Consider the following 21,649-nt stretch of genomic DNA (forward strand, 5'->3'; position numbering starts at 1 on the left):
AAACTCATACAAGACATTGATAATTCCATAACAAATCAAGTGAAAAATAATAAAGTTATTGAATTTCAAGTTTGTGTAGTATTGTAGTGTAACAGTTGTATGCATGCCATCATGAATATGTATATAACGTAGCACCCCCCACTTTACTTTAAGAAACGTCTTGTTGTATGACAGTTCTTGTATTCTTTTAAATGAAAATGATTAAATATAATTTAGATTGATGATCTCACACATAACATCAGCAGGAAAATCTTGTCTTTGACATCTATGGAACAGAAAATTGTAATACTTTTAATTCATATAATGAAATAGAAAATAATTAGCCTACTTCTTGTAGTATATCCATGAAGACATGCAGAGAACTGTTTCACTGAAATAATACAAAAATGTTGTCATAACTATTAGTATGACATAACTTTATTATGACATTTTAATTCAATTTTCAACGGTTTACCTGATTTTATTCTATCTGTTCAAATCATATAAATACCAGCCTGGAGTACCCCTTTTCTAATGAGAAACAGAGATAGATTACCAAGACAAATTACTTCTTAATCTCATGAGATGTATGAATGATAAATCTTTTGCTCTGTTTCTGCGGTAGAAAATGATCAAGGTAGAATGCCAACATAGTCCATCGAGTGTGAGGTACCATAGAATGCAGCATTGATAAGTAGGTGTTCCGTAGAATTTGATACCTGATCTTACATTATCTAGCCCTCTAAAAGCGCAGAGGAGCATGTCATGAAACAATCAATGATTTTCACTGTTTGTCATAAGCTACTGAAATCCTTGCTTCTGATTTGCTCGTAGCAAACTTGTCCATGAAAATCACTGTTATGAAGGTTTCATGGATATGGGCAAAATATATATATATATATATATATATATATATATATATATATATATATATATATATTGATCTTGGGAGTGTTTCATTAAACAATTTGAAGAAAAATCTTTTAATAATTTTTTTCTGAAATAGATGAGAAAAGTGCTCATCTGCATTAAAATTTTCAATTTTGTCCTTTTCAATTTTATTTTAAAATAGTAAAAGTTTCAGGTAATCTGATATTCTCCATTGTAGCACCTATGTTATTTTAGAGTGTAAGAAAATAATTTCTCGTATTTCTTCAACAGATTTTTTTTTGCTTTTTTAGATAAGCAGCTCTTTTAGGGATCACATGCAGCGGAGATGAGCTTCCAGACCTTTAGTTCAACTTTGGGAAATATGGGGTTCCTCCCAATGTGTTCAAATACACACATACTGGTGCCCCAATTGCTTATAAATCAAAAGTCACCTAGCTGTCTGACTATGCTTTACCGAAATGCTAAACCCATGCTACATGGAATTAACTAATCTCTATCACAGTTATTGTGAATTATAACAAAACAAAGACAAACTTGAGAGTGTGTAAATTTGCAGCATAATTATATGATTGAGGTATGATTTATCACACAATAAAGGTCTTCAGTGCTGCAGCATATATGTGACAGTCGGGTTATATATATATAATCAAGAATATACAACCTGAGGGGGCTGTGTCACAACAAAGCACACTGTTATAAGCTACTGAAATCCTGAAATCTGAATGGATGAGAGCTAATCTGTTGGTAACAACATTTCACTAATGAGATGATTGTGAAAAACTCACATAGGGGAAGTATGGAGCTGGTAACATGGATCCATGGGGGAAGTTGAAAATGTTTAAACTTGTTCACACATGTGATGAGTATGGAAAGCCTTATGTGAGCTCTAAGAATGTAATTAATCATATTAATTTGCAAAAGTTTAAATAAGATCTCTTATATGTAGAAATGCAGATCATGATTCAGTGTTCTTAACAAAGGACATGATGCAAATACAGTTTTACTCAAAATTAATTAATCTAACAGATGATGTAACATAGAATTTAATACATGTCTGCAATTTGCAAGAAAATAATTGATGCTTATTACACATCATACACATAGGTAATAGTATACTTATTAGCCAAAATACAAATTTGATTTATATTATGTCTTAAAGCTTCTTTAAAGGCATTTGGACCCCCTTTATTTTCAAAACAAATCTTCAGATATTTGGCATATAATGCCAGTAAGTTTCAATACAAAATTTCAAGAAAATTGCATTCAATGAAAAACCCGATAAAAAACAACAAAACATTATAAAGCAATCAACAAAGAATGAAAACATATCATACTCGATATCTGCAAACAACATAACAAACTGATTTTGACTGGTAATGTTAACATGCACATCAATTAATGATTCCTACAGTATAATCACAATGCGTTCACACTCTGTGTCAACGATGACAACATTACAAAGTGATTTTGACTGGTAATGTGAACAGACATGCACATCAAGTAATGATCCAAACAGTATAATTATAAAGTGTTCACACTGTACAGTAATGATAACAAACGGCAGCATATCAGTACTCCAGCATGTGCGAGTCACCACGGAGAGATATAAGTCCATGGTTTTACAATACTGAGATGTGAGTTCAATTTTTACTGAAGGATAAGGGGAGCAGATATTGAGATAACCTGAAACAATATCATTAAATTGTTTACAAAGTCATGTGTAATCAGTCAACCTTCGTTTTCCAAAGAGTTGCAATTGATTCAAATTAAAATTAAATTCAGATTAATCTGAAATACCGTTCGTGTATGTACTGAGTAATTTAAGTAATCCAAAGATAATTTAGTTGCAAGATTGGAGTTATTCTAAAATAATTTAATATCCTAAAAAGAAACACTGTACAAAAGAAAAGACCTAATATCTGACAAAAGCAGAAGTGACTGAAATTTTAAAAAAAATAGGGTCCCTAAAATTTGGGGATTTCTTGTTGGCATAAAATCACAATATGAAGAAAGTAATGTGGGAAATATTGCAGTATACAGTCATCGGATTTTATAGTTTCTGATATAAAAAAAAATCTATAATAGAAGCACCACCAGGAGGAGGCCCTAAATCGGAGAAAACCACTGAATTAACTTCACAACAACAAGATCAATTAAGTGTTATAACGCTCATCCACTACACTTTTATCGGTTTTGAACGTTTTTCACATTTAACTGAATCTTTCCCGAAACCGTTTCCGGTGTATTTAAAGATCGATCTCAATTTCAGATTGATTTAATTCATCAATTGCAACTTTTCTGTAAGTCCCAAAAGGTGCTTCAATGTCAGCTGAGATCAATTTAAAAAAAAAAAACTGTTGGAAAGTCAAAGCCCATCAAATTGATTGTATCTCTCTTAAGATTGATAACTCCTGAACCGACCCATAAAAGTTTGCAAAATGCCCCCAACCAATAGTAAGAATATTTATACCTTGTATTTTTTACTCTGGACAAGAAATTTCAAAAATTTACAATTATGATCTGCATAGGACTGGGTATCTTGTGCAGCAACTGGATCACACACAAAGAGGTTGTATACTGGAGAATTGGACTGACCTAACTTGAGTTATAAAATGCTTTTATAGAACACACAAAAAAAATGTTCAGGTACTATCAATTTAAGCTTTTTTTAAAATGTAAAGAAAACTAAGACATTATTGATATAAAATGGATAAATGATATCACAATCTTAATCTAATTACCCTGTAACAGCATCGGTATTTATACTAAAGTCCTGACTAATATACATGTACATGTATACACATTATTACAAAAATCACTTCTTTAAATTCTGTAGGTAACATCAAAAGGTATGTTTGCATATTTGTTGAGATTGTCACATTATAACGTGTGATCTATCTCACTTTGCAGCAAATTAAATGTAGGTTATCTTCATTTTGTCTCGTAAAACCCTGAGACAGATAGGAACAGGTGATCTATTGCAAAATTACTTTCTAGAAAATTATACTTATACCACTGCAGACAGGCACTACTGTGGAAATGACAATTATCGATCATAGAAGGCTCTCATAAGAAACCTGTCACCAATTGCAAGAAACTTGTCATCAATCGCAAGTCAATTTTAGGTCATGTAATCACTCATACATGTAGGTCTGGCATTTGCAAATTTGAGATTGAGTGAGGACAGTTTCATAAAACTGTTAGTTACACACAACTTTATGCCCAACTCGTGACCTAGGGAGCATGTAATTAACATTATAGTCCAACAAGTTGTCAAATTTGACAACTTTACTTGATTTTGCCTGGCTGAGATGACACTGTTACTATGGCAACTGTCAGATAAAATGGGACTTATTGGATAAAACATCCAACAAGTCCTTTCATGACAGACTCTTCTGTTCTGCTGCTAAATTCAATTAAAGTATTCCCTGATTTTTTCAACAAAGAAGGACTGAATTCCTATGAAACAAATCTTATCTGGCAAACAAACTCTGCATTCAGATGCTTATCAACAATAAGAACTGGATCTACCAAGATCGGATTACAATTCTGGGTAATATGAAAAAAAAATTATAGAAATTCTGATTTTCATATTCTAGGGCAAGCATAAAGTTGTGCTTAATTTAAAAATAGTTTTATGAGACTGTTTTGAGACACCCCTATAGACTGCTTTTTTGCAAGAAAAAGAAAATATTCTGTCAATTAAGTTGATCAATCAATCACTAAGTTGCAACTGAAATTGCAATTGACTGCATGTTTCTTGCAACACTTTTCAGTATATCAATGAGAAAAGAATAAGAAAACTAAGGGTTTACACAGGATTTGAAAATGAAAAAAACTATTAACAGTTATCACAATATGAATCTATTCTACAACATTAAATTCTTGAAACCTGATTTACGTACCGTATCAAGAAATATTTTGCATGTTGGAACTATCTTTTGGCTTCTCTCTTCCTGGGCAGTTGTGTTGTTTGAGGTCTATAACAATTATCATTGCATCAATTGGTCCTACAAAAATCTTCATGTTACAACCAAAACCCCTAACCCTTTTATCCCCATACCAAGATGGACAATCCTCAATCACAAACCTTTATATCTCGCATTATATCTATGGAGACATCTATGGGCAATTATCACATTCATGAGCATACCATTTTGTCCCATTGTTTGGATATTTAAAGCTACCTTAGCACAAATCCTTCCTGTTCAAGACCTCATACATTATAAGTCATCTGTGAACACCGGATTAACCCTAAAACTCACTTTGCTTTGTTTTATTACTGATATCAGGCTACACGTCAAAGGCTAAGAACAATAATAATACTACTCATATGAAGAACACTGGATGATTTTAAGTTTGGTGTTAAGCTAGTTGGTGTTTATAAGGCAGCACTGTCAACATCAACAACCCAATTTCCCAATGCTGGTGGGGCTGACATTGGTGTCACTCAGTGTCGCACCATCAGTTGGTGTTAACCTTGTATTAAAGTCCACATTTAGTGTTAATACTCTGTTCAGCAGACTGTACACCCTTCACATTAGCACTAACACTAAACACCGCACCTGAAATTACCCATAATGCTTTGCAACACACTCGCACAAATCCACTCTCCACATCTACACTCACAACGAAACACGATGCAGTTTGATTTTTATTAAAGCGTTCTCACAATTATGCAAAATATCAACACACGTTCTCCTCTATACCAAGTAAACCAATATACAATAACTTTCTGCTGTACAGTTAAAACTCTCAAAACATTTCTCTTTTTGTCTCCATGTTGACTTCCATCATCGTTTGTTAAAGACTAGATACTATGTTTTTTTCATATACACATATATATAGATATCTATTTATTTATATATCTTCATATATAACTCTTTATCTCTCCACGTTTCCCTTTTATCAAGATGATATGCCCTCAACAATAATCATCTCCTTTTAAGTACAGAATCCTACATTGGTATAATTTTCTACACCCCTCCCCCTTCACCATCAAGCAGATTCTGTTAAAGAAGTGTCTCTTTATAAAGCTTTAGATTTTATTCATTTTTGTCCAATTGACAGCAATTATTTCTGGCAAACTATAATCCTTCCTTTTTCAAAACAGTTGAGTATTTTTTCCTCACAAACATGGAAGGTCTGCACAACCCTACAACACAAACTGAATTTTATTTGCTTAGCATTGCTTCTTTTATGGGTGTGTTTTCTTTTTTAAGAAAAATTTTCCTGATATATTTGAATGGGTAGTTACAAGACTAATAGATAATTCCCATGTATTAAAATATAAAAATGGAGGTTGGTGAAAACTCCAGAGAAAATATTTTGTACCTCAATTATAGATTACATGGTAGGCCCTATTATTCAAGTTGTGTTGAAAATAACCAGAATTAAGAAAGACTTTTTAAATTCTGTTAACTTTAAAAAACTAGGAGTTTGATTATGATGATAAAATCTTAGCTAAGTATGAAATGTGGAGCCAATCTTCCTTGGATCATGACACCATTAATGCCCGCAATTGAAAATGCAAATCCATACAGCCCCATTAAAATATAGACATGTATTGTTCCCGTTTGAATTTATGGATGACGACCAAGCCAACCATGTATCCCACAATGCATTTTCACTTGGCTTTTCATCCACCTTCCTCCTCACTGAAAATGAAGTTAAAATATGCAGTTTTTTTTACATCTTCCTGTGTTTTGTCCTTGGATTTTCATCCAATTTTTTCATCAAACCTCCTTCCCCATGAAACTTCCTCCGTTTCTTCTATGCACACATAGTGAGTTGTCCAAACATTATCCAATTGCACTATTTAAAAACAACCTTTCATATTCCAATATTTACCAAAATGTACAGCATCAGCATATCAACACATTTTCAAGCATATTCAAACTCTCCAGGGAATTGTCCCAGCTTGCACATCCAAGAGTTGATTTTTTTTCTACTCTACTCTGATCTGATCACTAATTCCTAATGCATGATCCTCAAATTGGCACTATGACTAAAAACACCGTCCCTCATTCCACTTTTGTTCCAAGCAGGTATTTTCCAAATGAATCCTCTAATAACTAATATCAAATGCACGATCTTCAAATTGGCATCATGGCTCCAAATGTACTCATTTCACTTCTGTATTGTTTCCCCAAAAAAAGGTTATTCTCCACCTCAAAACTCTGATCACTAAATGTCTAATGCAGAATCCTCAAATTGGCACCATGACACCCAAAGTCTACATTACATCTATTCAAAGTCTATCTGATCACTAATACCTCAAGTTGTTCCTCAAATTGGCACGATGATTTGACTTCATTGCAATCATCCCACATAACTCACCTCTAATGAGATAAACTACCATATTCAACAATATCACCCATCAAATATACCAACGTGCGGGACTTGACTAGATGCCAATTTTCCGTGAAAACCATTCGAATTTCATGCACAAATGTCTCATCACCTTTTTCATGTCAAAAAAGTAGCCTACAAGCTGGGATAGTTCTTTCAATCCTTGTTCAGGGACTGGTTTCATAAAATTTGCTATAACAACATATTTGCAATAGCAGTTTAAAGCTACTGAAACCATTCAATTTGGCTAATCGCAAACTGTTATAGAAATTGTTCATTTGGTATTTGAATGTAACAAGTCTTGTTTTCAGGATGCCTTACATACCTATGACTTCGTACATACACATATTGCTGAACCTTGTCACATCACGATTGAATAATCATTCATTTCAACCTGCAGGTAATCTGCATATACAGGCACGAACCAAAATCATAACAGTTAAGTACAATCAGAGCCACAAAAGTAAATTTGGCGAACAAGGTGATGTAGATCCTCCATTGGTTTTTGCCCCCTAAAAGCATACCTTCCTATCACATTGACTGTAAAGTGTAAACCTTCAGAACATTTTCATTAAAAAAAGAAGTGATCATCAATGACTACTCGTTTGAGTTCTAGTATTGTACTTATATCACAAATAATCCTGTTGAATCTACATACCGGTATGCCCCAGTCATATTAAATCAAAATCATGTGTATGTGAGTGCTTGATGTACATCAGCTTCAAATTGAACAGTCATGCCTTTCCTTCAATCATGCAAACTTTCTATCATTCACAAAAGCCTTGCCTAACAGCCGACAACCTTTGGAAAAAAAATAAGATGAAACTACGACATCGTTTATTGAACCAGACACACCTCATACAGACACGATAAATAGTTCTCTCTATATATAGCTACCACATTAAGACACATAGGCTTGGTATGACAGTGGTTTAGCAGGTTGTGATGGATGGACAGCTCTTCAAAAACTAGTGTAGTCTGTGGCAGTGATTAGGAAAGGAACAGCTGGCTGATGGAGTCTAGTGCATGGCAGTGGGGTGGGTTCCAATCTGGACTGTGTAGGCTCCAACAAGCAAGAGAGTCTGATATATGAATGAAAGAAAGGTCATATTCTGGTTTACATACCGATGCTGAGATACTACAGTTAAATGCTCAAAATCAAGATTGCTAGCCCTAATAAGACTTGCTACATTCTATTCTTAACAACCAAATTAAAAAAGAGTAACTAGACTGAAAAACAAGTACCCTGAGAAAAACAAACACAGATTGACACATGTGGGCATGTGCATCCTAATTGCTTGGTAAAAAAACGACCATCTCTATGCTCAATCGTTTGGTATAAAACACACGGGCAATTCCATAAAGAATATACATTCAACCACATGTACTGTACATGAGTACATTTACTTCATGGAATCAATTGTCACTGTTTTTCTGTTCATATCAACATTATCAATGTTCTCAAATTATAGTGGTATAAGCAATTTATGTAACACGGTAAGAATGGAGAAAATGGGGTCAAACAAACAAAAATAATCATCTTATGAAATTGCCATGTTCACATTGCCAACTAAAACATTTTAAAAATAAACATTAGGAATCAAAGAAAAGGATAACTTACATTGGTATATGGATCAGGAACTGTTGAGATTGTTAAAACATTCTGCCCACTTCTAGGAGTATAGGATAGCACAAAATTGCTTCCCTAGATAAAGTAAAATTAAATAAAAACAGAAAAACATTCAAATGAATAGTTCATTCAAATTGTCTGGGATTTAAAAAAAAGAAGCAAAAAATATTTCATACAACCTGAAAGGCCAAAAGAGCATTTCAAGAATCAAAGGGTCAGTGATTTTCACTGGTGATTGGTAATAAGCTACTGAAATCCTTGCACCCGAAAGGATCGAAGCAATCTTGAAAGTGAAAATCACTGAACAACAAAGTTGTCAGTATGTTCGGATCTTTTCTGCAGGACAGACTTGCGTGCGCTCCTGCAGGCAACTCCTTGCGAGATTCATGTGAGATACTGTCAATATGGGTGACCTGCGGAAAGTAGAAATAGTTACCCGCATGGCTTGCACAGAGGGAAGTGACAGGCCCTTTGGGCAAAGGTAACATAGCATCAATGTAGACAACAAAATGTTGAAAGAGGCACATACCTGAGTTAATTGAGGTAGATTTCTTCCATTAAGTAGGACTTGTTTGATGTAACTGGATCCGGAGAGCTTACAGCTGATACTCCATCCGGGACCCAGGGTGGCTTGGGCAAGAAATAGTAGCATACCACTACCTACAAACAAAGAATGCGTGCAGACGTAAGTATATATATCACTACTTACAAACTAAAGAAGGATGCAATAGTAAAAAATATATCACTACCTATGTACAAAAACAAGGCAAAAGCAATTTTGTATCTCGCCCACTTATGAAAATAACCAGAAATATTGTGATCTGCGAGGGCACGCAAGAGAATTACATCAAAACTTCATTTTGAAATGACTGGGATGGAATAACACTTGTCATAAGAGCCTTGCACAAAAACTTTAATGTTGACCTGAAATTGACCTTTGACCTTACCATGTGACCTCCTACTGCAGCATAACATGCAGGTCGCCTAAGTACATCTACCATCCAAGTTTTGTTGAAAAGTGACTTACGGTTGCGGAGTTAGATGTCATAAGAGAGTCTTGCATGCAAACTTTAACGTTGACTTGAAATGACCTTTGACCTTACCATGTGACCTCCGCCAACACCAAAATCAATAGGCTTCTTTGCTATACCATACTCAACCTTCATGCCAAATTTGAAGACAATCGGAGAAGAAATACAGCTGATAGAGCGATCACAAGGAAATCTCTGCGGCGGATGCGGCGGCAAGGCCAAAACCATAGTATCCTCCGAACTCTGTTCGGGGGATACAATTATTATTCCTTGATTGGACTAGAAATTTTTTCCCCCAGGCCGAAAACAGTAATTGCCGGATCAAAGTCGGATATATAATTCCAGCTATACTTTCTCAAAGCCTGATATATTTGTATTTTATATGACATAAAATATGCGAATTTATTCACAAAATCATGCTTTTTGCTCTTATTTACTAAATAAAGCTCCTGGGGCCTGTTGCAAAATAGAAAAAAACTCTGGCAATTGTTTCCAGAGTTAATCAATGTGTCAAGTGTCAATCGCATAATTTGGTTTGCCAGAGTTATTGTTTACTTGCCAAGGTTTTTTTTATGGCAAAAGTTTCATGCAACAGGTCTTAGAAATGCTTATTTTGGGTGTAAATATTCTTTATTGCATTCATAAAAATTCTGGTACCAATTTTTTTTTTTTTAATGTATTTTATCATTCTTATCTGATGAGGTAGTGGCAATTGAGATATGCATATATCAAGGCTCCACATTAACTTTTTTTGGTGGTGGCCCGTTCGGGCCACCAAAACCTTCAAATAATTTTTTTTTGTTGCCCATTAGTAAAGTTTGGTGGCCCGAGAAATATAGAGAAAAACATTAATTTAAAATGAATAAAACAAATTGAAATATTCTGCAGTCACTAACACATACCACTATTCTTTGTACATCTTGTATGTAAATCGTGCTTGCTGTTATTTTACTTTGCTTATTTTGTGGTAATATTGTTCTATCATTGTAAATATGAAATGATTGAAAGAGAATAAAAGAATTGTATTGTTCCCAGGTTGTGGACTTTTAATCTCCATATCGACACACACTCATAAAAGTAAATAAATAGTGCATATAGCAAACTCAGATAGATTTACAAAACAATTATTTTTCCTTTCTTCCTTTTTGATCATAAAACCTAGATTATGCAGGCCCCAAATCCAGTTTATTTTCTCTTTTCCAGCATATTATAGCATGAGAAAATCACAGAAAATATGCTGCAGAATTAGAACAATGTGTAAAAGGGGGAAATAACAAAAATCATTTTTAGAATAGTATACTGAAAAAAAGAAATCAAAAATTGTAAAAAATGAATAAGTGAAATAAAACAAAAGAAAAAACAGAGAACAGGAAAAAAACATTTGAGAAAAAACAAAAGAAAATTTAAGAAAAATGAATAAGACAAAATTATCAAAAAATGGGGAAAATTATTGTTATTATTCAGTAGAAACATGTTCTTTAATCAGGCATATGGGAAGGGGTATAAATGGTTTAATCACTGTAAAAAAAATGACAGAAAAAAATAAGAAAACGGCAAAAATTATCTGGAAAAAAAAGTGAGAAAATTCCTTTCCTATATTTGACAAAATGATGGAAAAATTCACATTTCATATCAATGAAATGCCTTCCCAAAGTATTTACTTCCTTAAGAGTGGTTTAAGAAGTCATTGGTAAACAAGAAAGAAAGAAGCTGCCTATTTATTTTTGGCTAGAAGAGACACAGCTTCGAAATAAACCAAATATCAACATACATACAAATGCACATACGGGACTGTGATGTACTCACCTAAGTGTTTTGTGTGTATTAATGCATTTGGAAATCGGTCTTTTTGAGTCAAAAGAGAGGTCATAATTCCTCCTTTTAATGCTTGCAGATAATCAGGTTTCAGTAATACGGACTGTAGAAGGGCATTTCATTGGTGTAAAATGTGACTTTGACGTAGATTTTCAGAGTTCTGGGGAAGATTTCTTAGCAGTAACATTTCGTATCGCAGCTCCCTGAGTCTGAATAGTCTGCTCGCGCACAGCTAGCTGCAGTGGTTTCATGCACGCAAAGCTCAGCCAGACAGCCGGCACGGCCGGCTGAATAATAGTTACTGTATGCTAGCGGTAGGCCTACGTACTGTCATGACTATGCAATCTTTGTGTGTGTGTATTTGTGTGTAGATTAACAAAAAAGGCGCATGACGAATTGGCTTGCAATTTGAACTGTAGAAAGTTGATAAATACATGCAAAATCGGGAGGAAAATTGCGCTACTTTGAAAATTATTGGTTGCCCGATTCGGGCCACCAAAACTTAACATTTTTTCAATAATGGTTGCCCGAGATGAATTTTTGGTGGCCCCGGGCCACCGCTAATGTCGAGCCTTGCATATATACGGTACCTTGGTAGCAGTAGTAGTTATTGGCATCGAATGAGACAAGTGCTAGATGTTCCGTGGCTTCCCTTAGTCTGTAGCAGTGCAGAGGAAAGACAGACTTGAGGAGTCTCGCTGTGCCATACAGGAACTGGCTTGCCGTTTCTTCTAACTTACAGCACAGTCTGTGGATGAAAGGAGGCAATATTGTCAAAGTGACTTTGAGAAACATTGCATAATTTGGGGTCCATGTAACAGTAGAAATGATGCATGTCACATGATCAGCTGTCAGCCAATCATTTGAGTAGGATCCCTATATCCATTTTCTTTACCAAAGGTAGCCAAATCAGCTCTTATAAACTATTCTCACAGCAGGCCCTGCTGTTAATGTTATTATTATATACCCTTCTCCATTCTGAAAGAATGGGTGCAAATAAAGAAGAAAGAAGGTATTATTTTCAAAGTCTTGAACTCACAAACCTACTGTTCATGAGCTGGGCACTCTACCACTGAGCCACTTACGTCAAGCAATAATTTTCATTCATTAGCAGGCTAATGCTAATGTATTACACCTGATTATTGCACAAGTATATAGTAATTATTTTGTGCCATGGACCTGGGTTAAATGTGAAACTTCTTTCGACTAATAAAGATGAAACAATTAAATTACCTCTGTACATGTGCATGGAGCATGTCTTGGACACTCCGATGACCATGATGCATTGCAAAACCCAGCGCCGACGACCCATCTCTGGCCGTCACCATCCAATTGGCTCCATACTCCAGTAATAGTCTTACCACATCTTTATGACCTCTCCGACAAGCCTGGGTCAATACAAAAGTTTAAAAAATATTAATAATATTCAAGGTCATAAGTAAAACAATAGGTTATCTAATATTTATTGACTGTGTAAAGTTGGAATTCTCTCTCTTGTTTACAAAATCAATCATGATATGGCATCCACAAGTAGCTCCAAGACCTTGTCTCCCTTCGCTCCTCTTCTTCAGTCAGATCCCTCCACTCAACTTTTTCATATAATTACAGCCCTCGTACAAAGACCACATGTTCTCTGTTGCTGCCCCTGCCCTGTGGAACAAGCTCCCAAACACAACCCACATTCAAAATGCTCCCTCTACTGAAATGTTCTAATCCTAAAATTAATACTCATCTTTTTTCAATACGAGCATAGTTTTATTTTAATGGATTCATTGTTCACATTGGACAGCCCATTATTATCCATTTTATTATTATCATTATCATCATCATCATTTACATGAGAAGAGCCTTTTAAGGACCACATGTTATAACGACACCAGCCTCATTTCAAGTTGGTGTCATGAATGGTGCTTTTTTCCCTAAAACTAGCACCAGCATTAAACAATGAACTTTCAAATACTTGATGAAATGACTGGGTAATCAGCATGAGAGCCGATTCCCCATTTTAGTCCAAACACAAACACTGACATTATTTACTGCTTCACTTTGAAACACCACAAAACACTAAAAATATCACATGTGGAAAATGGAAAAAGCATGATTTTACTTTCAGAAGCACTGGCCAAATACTGGGGAAGTAGTTTGATCCACAGCGAGTTCTCCTCGGTTTTGGGCATAACATGCAGCTACAATGACAATGCAATTTCTCACAAATTTGGAAAATGGGAATTGCCTGCTTTTACCCAAAGACAAACAACAAATAAGTTAACCTTTAAGAATTGGAATTCCTCATATCAACACTAACACTAGCATTTAACACTAAACACCTAAATGGGACGACTAGGTTACCTGCATGAGTGCCGATTCCCCAGCTGGTGTTGTAGAGTTGATGTAAGCTCCTGCTTCTAACAAGATACCTAATGTTGATGTGTAACCCTAAAGGAAACAGACAGAAAAAACAAACAGATCAAACAATATCCTGGGTCCTCATGAATTTATTTGACTTTAACTTAGGAAGCCACTGACGCCACAATCTACAAACTAGATGTAATTTGCTAGTGGTAATTTTGATGGATTCTGTTGGAATTCATTTTTTAGTCATTGCCACAACTGGCATTTATGTTTATCAGAAAACTGAATCTTCGAGGGGTTATCTCTATGTGTTTAACTCTTCATGTGTTACGTTCGCATTATTGCACATCCGTAGGCGTGTTTCGTTCGCATTTTTGCACAACCACACATTTCCCATAGACGTCCCCTGTCCCATTGTTTTTCGAACAATTGCATGCCTTGGAGCGTGCCTAGCTACAATGTATAGCCTGGCGTGTTTGTATACCGTACATGTGTGCCGATCGATCGCGCGTGTGACATTAGTTTAGCGTTCAACGGATTATCGCAGTTTACAAATTACAGAATCGTTGAGTTTTCCCCAAAAATCAATACATCCTGATTACAGCCAGGAAGTTCATTGAAAAGGGAGAGGATAAAATCAATAAAACCCTCCTCACAAACAATACCATGGCCAGGTTTATTGTTAGGAGTCTGTGACTCATGGCAGGAATGTGAATGAGACCCTAAAATAATGCAACACACAGGGGGTTTACAGGTGAACGCATAAAGAGTTAATACTTTATGGTATGATAGAAAGAGTCAAGTGGATAATTTTATTATTATTTTATTGGGTATATATTACAAGACTATAGCACACTGTTGCATTCTCGGTATTAAAAAGTAACTTAACCTTTTTAGTGGAATACAGGCCTCAATAATATAGCTATGTGGAAGCAGAAAAATGCGAGATAGAGTATTGCTAGAGTTGAAAGAAAGCAGAATAGGAATGAGAAAATGTGAATGTTTGAAAAAGAAGATTACTAAATTTAGAGTTAGCAACTTGACAAGTAGATTGTCACATGCAGGATAGAAAAATGCCTGTATCTGTACCTTTTCTGCAGCCATCATGAGCGGCGTCATGCCGTTTTTGTGCGTCTTGTTGACGATGGCCCCGTTGAGGATGAGAGCCTTGACGATACCGTCCTGGTTCAGGGAGCAGGCCAGCATCAGGGGCGTGGTTCCCATGTTATCCACCTCCTCAAGGGCTCGGGGACCGGTCTGCTGGAGCATGTGAACCACGCCCTGGGTGTTGCCCCCCTTGATGGCTTGCCGGAGACCGTCTGGAAGGGCGGATTAGATTATAGGGAGAAAATGTACAAATCATAAAGCTGCTTGGGTGACAAACCTTGTTTCTATATATTATTATTGATGATGATTGATGATGATGGTGGTGGTGGTGGTGGTGGTGGTGATGGTGGTGGTGGTGGTGGTGGTGGTGGTGGTGGTGGTGGTGGTGGTGGGTGGTGGTGGTGGTGTGGTGGTGGGTGGTGGTGGTGTGGTGGTGGTGGTGGTGTGGTGGTGATGATGATGATGATGATGATGATGATGATGATAGTGATAGTGATGATCAAAATAACATTTTATTCAACCCTGGGTATCCACTTCAGTTAGGAAACTGCTCTACCAGTGGGCCCTGCATAAAATAATACCCCTTTCATAAACCCAATTATGCGGCTAATAGCAGCATAATTTGATCGTAAAATCGGAGGAGGACCAGAGTTATCGGAGGGGGTGTGTGCAGTTGCCATGACGATTATCCTCCTTTTTCAGGACGGGGGCTTATAAAAATAGTGCGGATTATTTTCAGAGTTTATGAATGCAATTTTTATTCAATTATCCGCATTACTCTTAGGCGGCTAATTGGAGGATAGGTTTATGAAAGGGGTATAACATTATTCTTCTTCTCCAATCTAAATGCAGAGTGCTTAGCATGAAGGCAGAAGGTCCCATTTTAACAAGTCTTGGGTATGACTCGGTCAGAGATCGAACCTACAACCTCCTGTTCATAAGGTAGGCGCTCTACCACTGAGCCACCATGTCCCATTGATGATGATGATGATGATAGTGATGATAAATAAAAATAACATTTTATTCACCCCCGGGTAGCCACTTCATTAGGAATCTACTACTGGGCCCTTCATATGAACATAATGTTGTTTAAATCTTTCTCCAATCTAAATGCCGAGTGCCCAGCAAGAAGAGGCGCTCCACCACTGAGCCACCATGCCCAGTTGATGATGATGATGATGATGAAAATGATGATGGTGATGATTATGATGATGATCATTATCATAATGATATTTAGTTCTTACCATAGGTTGCAAGAGATCCCATCCCCTGTGCTGTATTAGATGAAGGAATGCCATTTCCAAGCAGTCCTGGTAATGATATGGAACGTATTTGTATTAAGTGTGAAATACGAGTAAATAACATGTTAAAATGAAGTCCAATTTAAAAGGCAAGTCTATCCCTGCAAGAATTTGATTTGAATATTAAGTATAGAAAATCAAACAGGCATAACAATTATAATTTCATAAAAATGGGATGTAAAACAAGAAAGTTATGACATTTCAAAAATTGTGCTTATTCACAAAACAGCTACATGCACAACACAGTGATATGCAAATATGAGAGTCGATGATGTCACTCCTTATTTTTATTGTTTGGAATACACATTTTTTCATTTTTGTGCAGAATTGACAATAGGGAGACTCTTCATCAAATTAGAATAGGTTATGACAATAGCAATTCCAATTTGACTGGCTAATGAGCTGATAAAACTGAACTCGTACTGTTACAAGATTTATGTCATACTTGTCTATCCTGCTATCCATACATAAACCACAACTTAAAACCAGAATTTAATGAAATCAAACTTGTAAAAATAAAATTCACCAATTGCCCCAATAAGCCAGTTCACGGTTAGCTCATGATCAACTTTTCTTAAATGACCTTTGTGATTTTTCATTAGGATGAGCACTTTCACGGTTAGCTCATGATCAACTTTTCTAAAATGACCATTGTGATTTTTCATTAGGATGAGCACTATCATTTTCAAATGTAGATGTTGCGTAAGCGTAACCGGTAGAGTATTCAAATTCTAAGAACAAAAGGCATGTATAGACCAGGTGACTAGAATAGTAAATCAGGGATAAAGTTTGGAAATCTGTTTTATTGTCTGCCTTTGGCACATTTGTCTATTGTTTGGGCTAAGTACTGTCAAATTCCAGTGATTATGAAGGCTCTAATTATTACTCTTCAGCTTGGATGTGATAAAATGAGCATTTTGAAAGGAATACATGAATAATCATCAAATCACAAATGCCTATGTCAGTGAATTTGAAAGCCACCTTCATGGTTTATCTCAAATTACCTTTTTCTGCTCGTGCGCAGTTTACAATCGTGAACAGGCTTATGTGAGGAACAGATGCCTCTAGGGTTTCCTGCCTGACATACAGGTTTCAGAATAGCCATCTTTTCCACAGGATAAAACAGGACTTTTTCAGAAAATATTTGATACTCTTGTTATTGCATATCTAAATTGTAAAGTTACTATAGTCAGACCCGCTTTAAAGACCACCTGTTTATACGGACTATAAATTCATCCCCCTTAAATAGTTTTCACCACCAGAACATGTATAAAAGGAAACTGTAATAAAGACCAACTGTTCATGAAGACCGTTTTTCTTGTCTCCCTGGGGTGGTCTTTATGTACAGATTTCAGTTTTTTAATTTGTTTACCTTCAAGGGAATCCTGTCTCTGAGGTTCTGGTATGCCACTCTCTTGATTCAGAGGTAACGTGCCAGGTGCGGGATGACTCAAAGGCGGTCCTTTGTCTACTGTCCGATCCGTTTCCTGCGTATCTATTCTCTGAATCTGTCTCTCAATCTGAGACAGAGGTTGAGGTTGACCAGCAACATCCGATGACCTGTATGTGTTGGCGAGGCCTGTGTCAACACGCAGCTCTGACAACTGTCCCGATTGTAACTGGTTAAGCTGTTGCTGCTGCTGATCATGGCTGATATCGCTTTTCTCAATGGACAAACTATCCTCTTTCCTGGATGTCGGTGAAACGTATTTGCTCAGTTTGTCCTTGAGACTTTGTACTTTGGCACTGTTTCTTCCATGAGCGGAGGAGAGCTGAAATGTCTGAATCTTTTCAAAGGCATTCCGACCACCACCACTTGGACTGGCATTGGGGAATGGAGGGCTCTTCTGGCTTGCCAGGTATGATTTTGGACTAGGGGTACCTTGCGGCGTTGCCTGGGGTGTAAAACTTGTGCTAGGGGTATGTGGTGTTAGTGGGGAGTTCAGGGGTGATTTCAGATCTGGAGTTCTATTTGGGGTTCCCTCACTCAGAGGCATGAGAGGGGAGGGTTTCGGAACAGCAGCAGAAAAAGAGGAGAAGAGCGACGCAGGGGGCGTGGGAGGCTGAAACTGGTTTGATGGCGAAGGTTCCGATGCTATTTGTTGCATCCCATGCCCCGTTGCGTCTCCCGATTCTCCTTTCTTTGCACTGTTCACATCCATTTGCACATTTCCCGTGGCTGGTCGTAAGTTTCCAAACAAGTTCACATCTTGCACTCTATAATCAACTTTACTATGTTCACTATGATACACATTATATACATTGCTTTGAGCCGATTGTCCTGCTGTACTTGATGGTTCCTGGTGTTTTGCAACAGTATCTGCACTTCCACTACTACTTTGTAACACACTGAACATTGATCGATTGTCCACCTCAGGTGGTGTGGGTAGATTGCTCAATGGCTTATCATCTTCCAGGAGATTTGTCTTAGGACATGCCTGCACTGTACTATTGGAGTCACTTTCTCCTAATCTATTCAAGATAGAGGTCTCCTGCAAACTAGGATCTTCGCTCGGCAAGTCTTCCAACCCCCTGTCAACATCGCATGGACTCAAGGGAGTCAAGACAGCATCACAGATCTGCCTATCAGCTTCATCAACTTCCGGAGTTGGCAGGATGTTGGCAAAGTCCTGGAGCTGACTGGTCTCATCCTTGATATCTAAGGCTTCTGTTTTTGGCTCCATCTTACAAAGGTCTCCAAAGAAAGCAGAATGTGGATCCATCGGTTTTTCTGATGATGGTGATTCTGGTGTGATCTGCAAAAAACAACAGCATCTTAGTAAAACAAGAATAATGTTCCTAGGTACTTTGCTATCAATCAATGTCACTACATAGCCTGTCTATATACCTTTCTAAAGAAATAAGGATGAATGGCTATTATAAAATCATAATTAGTACCTAAATATACTTATGAAATGAATATGATGGTGATTCTGGTGTGATCTGCAAAAAACAACAGCATCATAGCAAAACAAGAATAATGTTCCTAGGTACTTTGCTATCCATCAATGTTACTACATAGCCTGTCTATACGCCTTTCTAAAGAAAGAAGGATGAATGGCTATTATAAAATCATAATTAGTAACAAAATATACTTATGAAATGAATATGACAAATATTGCTTATAATAAATCAGGAGATTCTATTCTATAAGAGATCTAACGCTCCCTATTATCGGGCTGAACAGAACTGATGTATTACGTAAGATGAATCACATAAAGAAACAGACCTCTTGAGAGATTGTACTTGAACTCGAGGAGGAGCTTGAGTCTAAGGATTCCAGCTTGCAAGGGGTTGTGCCACCCGAGACCGATGCTGCTTCCTTGGACTTCTCTTCCAGCTGGGCTATGGTCAGGATCTGTTCTGAGGGCACTGTTGACCGGTACATGTTGGCCGAATTGGCCGAGGTGTCCAAGGCGGAGGGACTCATCATCAATGTGCGCTTTGTGGCACTCTCTAATGAACCAAGCATCTGTTCAGGAATTAAGGATACGATTAGTGTTAGGTGAACATGGTCATCTTGGGCAAACAGGGTGGGTAGAGTTTTAAAGACATTGGCTAACATTCAGGTATTATTTACGAAAATCCTGAACTTTGATGAGTTTTGTATTTTAATATTGTTCATGTGGATTTTAAAAAAAAACATCCAAGATAAAACAAAAAATCAAATTTGACACTTTCCTAGATATCCATGACTGAAAAACCATCAGTTGATTAATAACATTGTGTAAATGCATACAATATACATACATACTGTAAAACCCTCTAATAAAAGAAGGCATAAAGAATGTTGCTTTGACAATTAAAAATGAGGTGGTAGGAGTAGGGGATGAAAAAATATACTTGGCATACACAGCCTTCAAATACAAAACAGGGACATTTAATTCTTTTACAGTCTGTCAGCTCTAACATTGGAAATTTACAATACATGCAGACAAAACAATTCCTAGAAAAAGTCAGAAAATACACAATTCCTTTTTGTCCATAACAATGAAATTTCACATAAAATACAGATGTCCAAACACATGTGAAACCATCGAGTTGTAGTTTCTTTATAAGATCACTCACTTCTAGATCCACCATCTTTTTAGTCTTCTTGTGTTTATCTTTCTTCTTCTCCTTTTTTGCTTTCTTCTCCTTCTTGTGCTCTTTCTTTTTCTTCTTCTTCTTGCTCTTTTTATCTTCTTTATCCTTGCTCTCTTTCTCCTCCCGTTTGGCATCTAACACAGCTCTCCTGTTTTTCACCTGTATAGATCAAAGCATGCTCTGCACTTATTTTTTTTGTAAATGCAGAGTCCCTGGTCCAATGTTAAAAAACCCTCAAATTAGAAAATAAAAGCACACCATGAAATAGGCAATTCCATTAATTATACATGTACATGTATGACAGTTCACACCAGTTTATTTTTGCTTTATCTATTATTACATTTTTTGGGGGGTGTGGGGGTTAAAAGCTGTAAGGGGTCTCCTACATGTACACACCAAACAAACTTTCACCCTTGATGTCTTCTTTACATTTGTTTACAAACCATACAAAGAACTATATTGGTGGGACTACACAGTCTTTTTTACACTATGGCAGAAAAAAAATATTGTATACATGTACAATGTATTGTTGAATAACCTAAATGTCATCAAGTTACACCTAATCAGAGTGGAAAAGATAGACATTTTTTACATTTGTTGTGCAAGACAACTAACCATTTAGACAAAACATTTAGACATCATTTAACACTATGACATTAGATTGAATAGCTAGTCATACATTTTTGCCACTGTATCAAACATCATTCAAACGACTTCATGGTACACTGACCTTTGAATACATGTCGGTTTCGAAAGAAACTTCAATGAGTCCTTTTTCCAACTGGTCCCAGAACGGATCCTTCAGCAAGGCTTCCTCGTCCACTACCTCCTGCTGCATCACCTGTCCTGTTGCCTTCTTCTTCTCCCCGACCTTCTTCTCCTCTGACTTCTGTTCCTCCCCTTTACCTTTTCCCCCTCCCCCTCCTTTCCACTATCCACTTCCTTTGCCCCCTCCCCATCCTTGTCACTGTCACCCTCGTTTGTTTCTTGCCCTCCCTTGCTTTGACTGTCCTTTGTACTTCCTGTGGACATTCCTGGAGTTTCTGAGTCAGTGCTTTCCTTTGGCTCCTGCTTCATCCTCTTCGCCCCCCTTTTCCGTCTCTGCT

General features: G+C 36.7%; 1 protein-coding gene across 1 annotated transcript; it reads right to left on the minus strand.

The window, feature by feature from the left end:
* Positions 1 to 7,533: 7,533 nt before the first annotated feature.
* Positions 7,534 to 21,566, minus strand: LOC121414487 (flocculation protein FLO11-like). The gene is made up of 12 exons (XM_041607683.1): positions 21,274 to 21,566; positions 20,526 to 20,702; positions 19,687 to 19,929; positions 17,830 to 19,213; positions 16,401 to 16,466; positions 15,139 to 15,368; positions 14,047 to 14,133; positions 12,931 to 13,085; positions 12,288 to 12,445; positions 9,381 to 9,511; positions 8,843 to 8,926; positions 7,534 to 8,303 (listed from the first exon to the last, which is right to left on the minus strand). The coding sequence occupies exons 1-12, from the start codon at positions 21,379 to 21,381 to the stop codon at positions 8,241 to 8,243; spliced, it is 2,886 nt and encodes a 961-aa protein (XP_041463617.1). The 5' UTR covers positions 21,382 to 21,566; the 3' UTR covers positions 7,534 to 8,240.
* Positions 21,567 to 21,649: the final 83 nt, after the last annotated feature.

The sequence above is a fragment of the Lytechinus variegatus genome, chromosome 4 (genome assembly GCF_018143015.1).
Source record: "Lytechinus variegatus isolate NC3 chromosome 4, Lvar_3.0, whole genome shotgun sequence".
In the NCBI taxonomy this organism is placed as follows: domain Eukaryota; kingdom Metazoa; phylum Echinodermata; class Echinoidea; order Temnopleuroida; family Toxopneustidae; genus Lytechinus; species Lytechinus variegatus.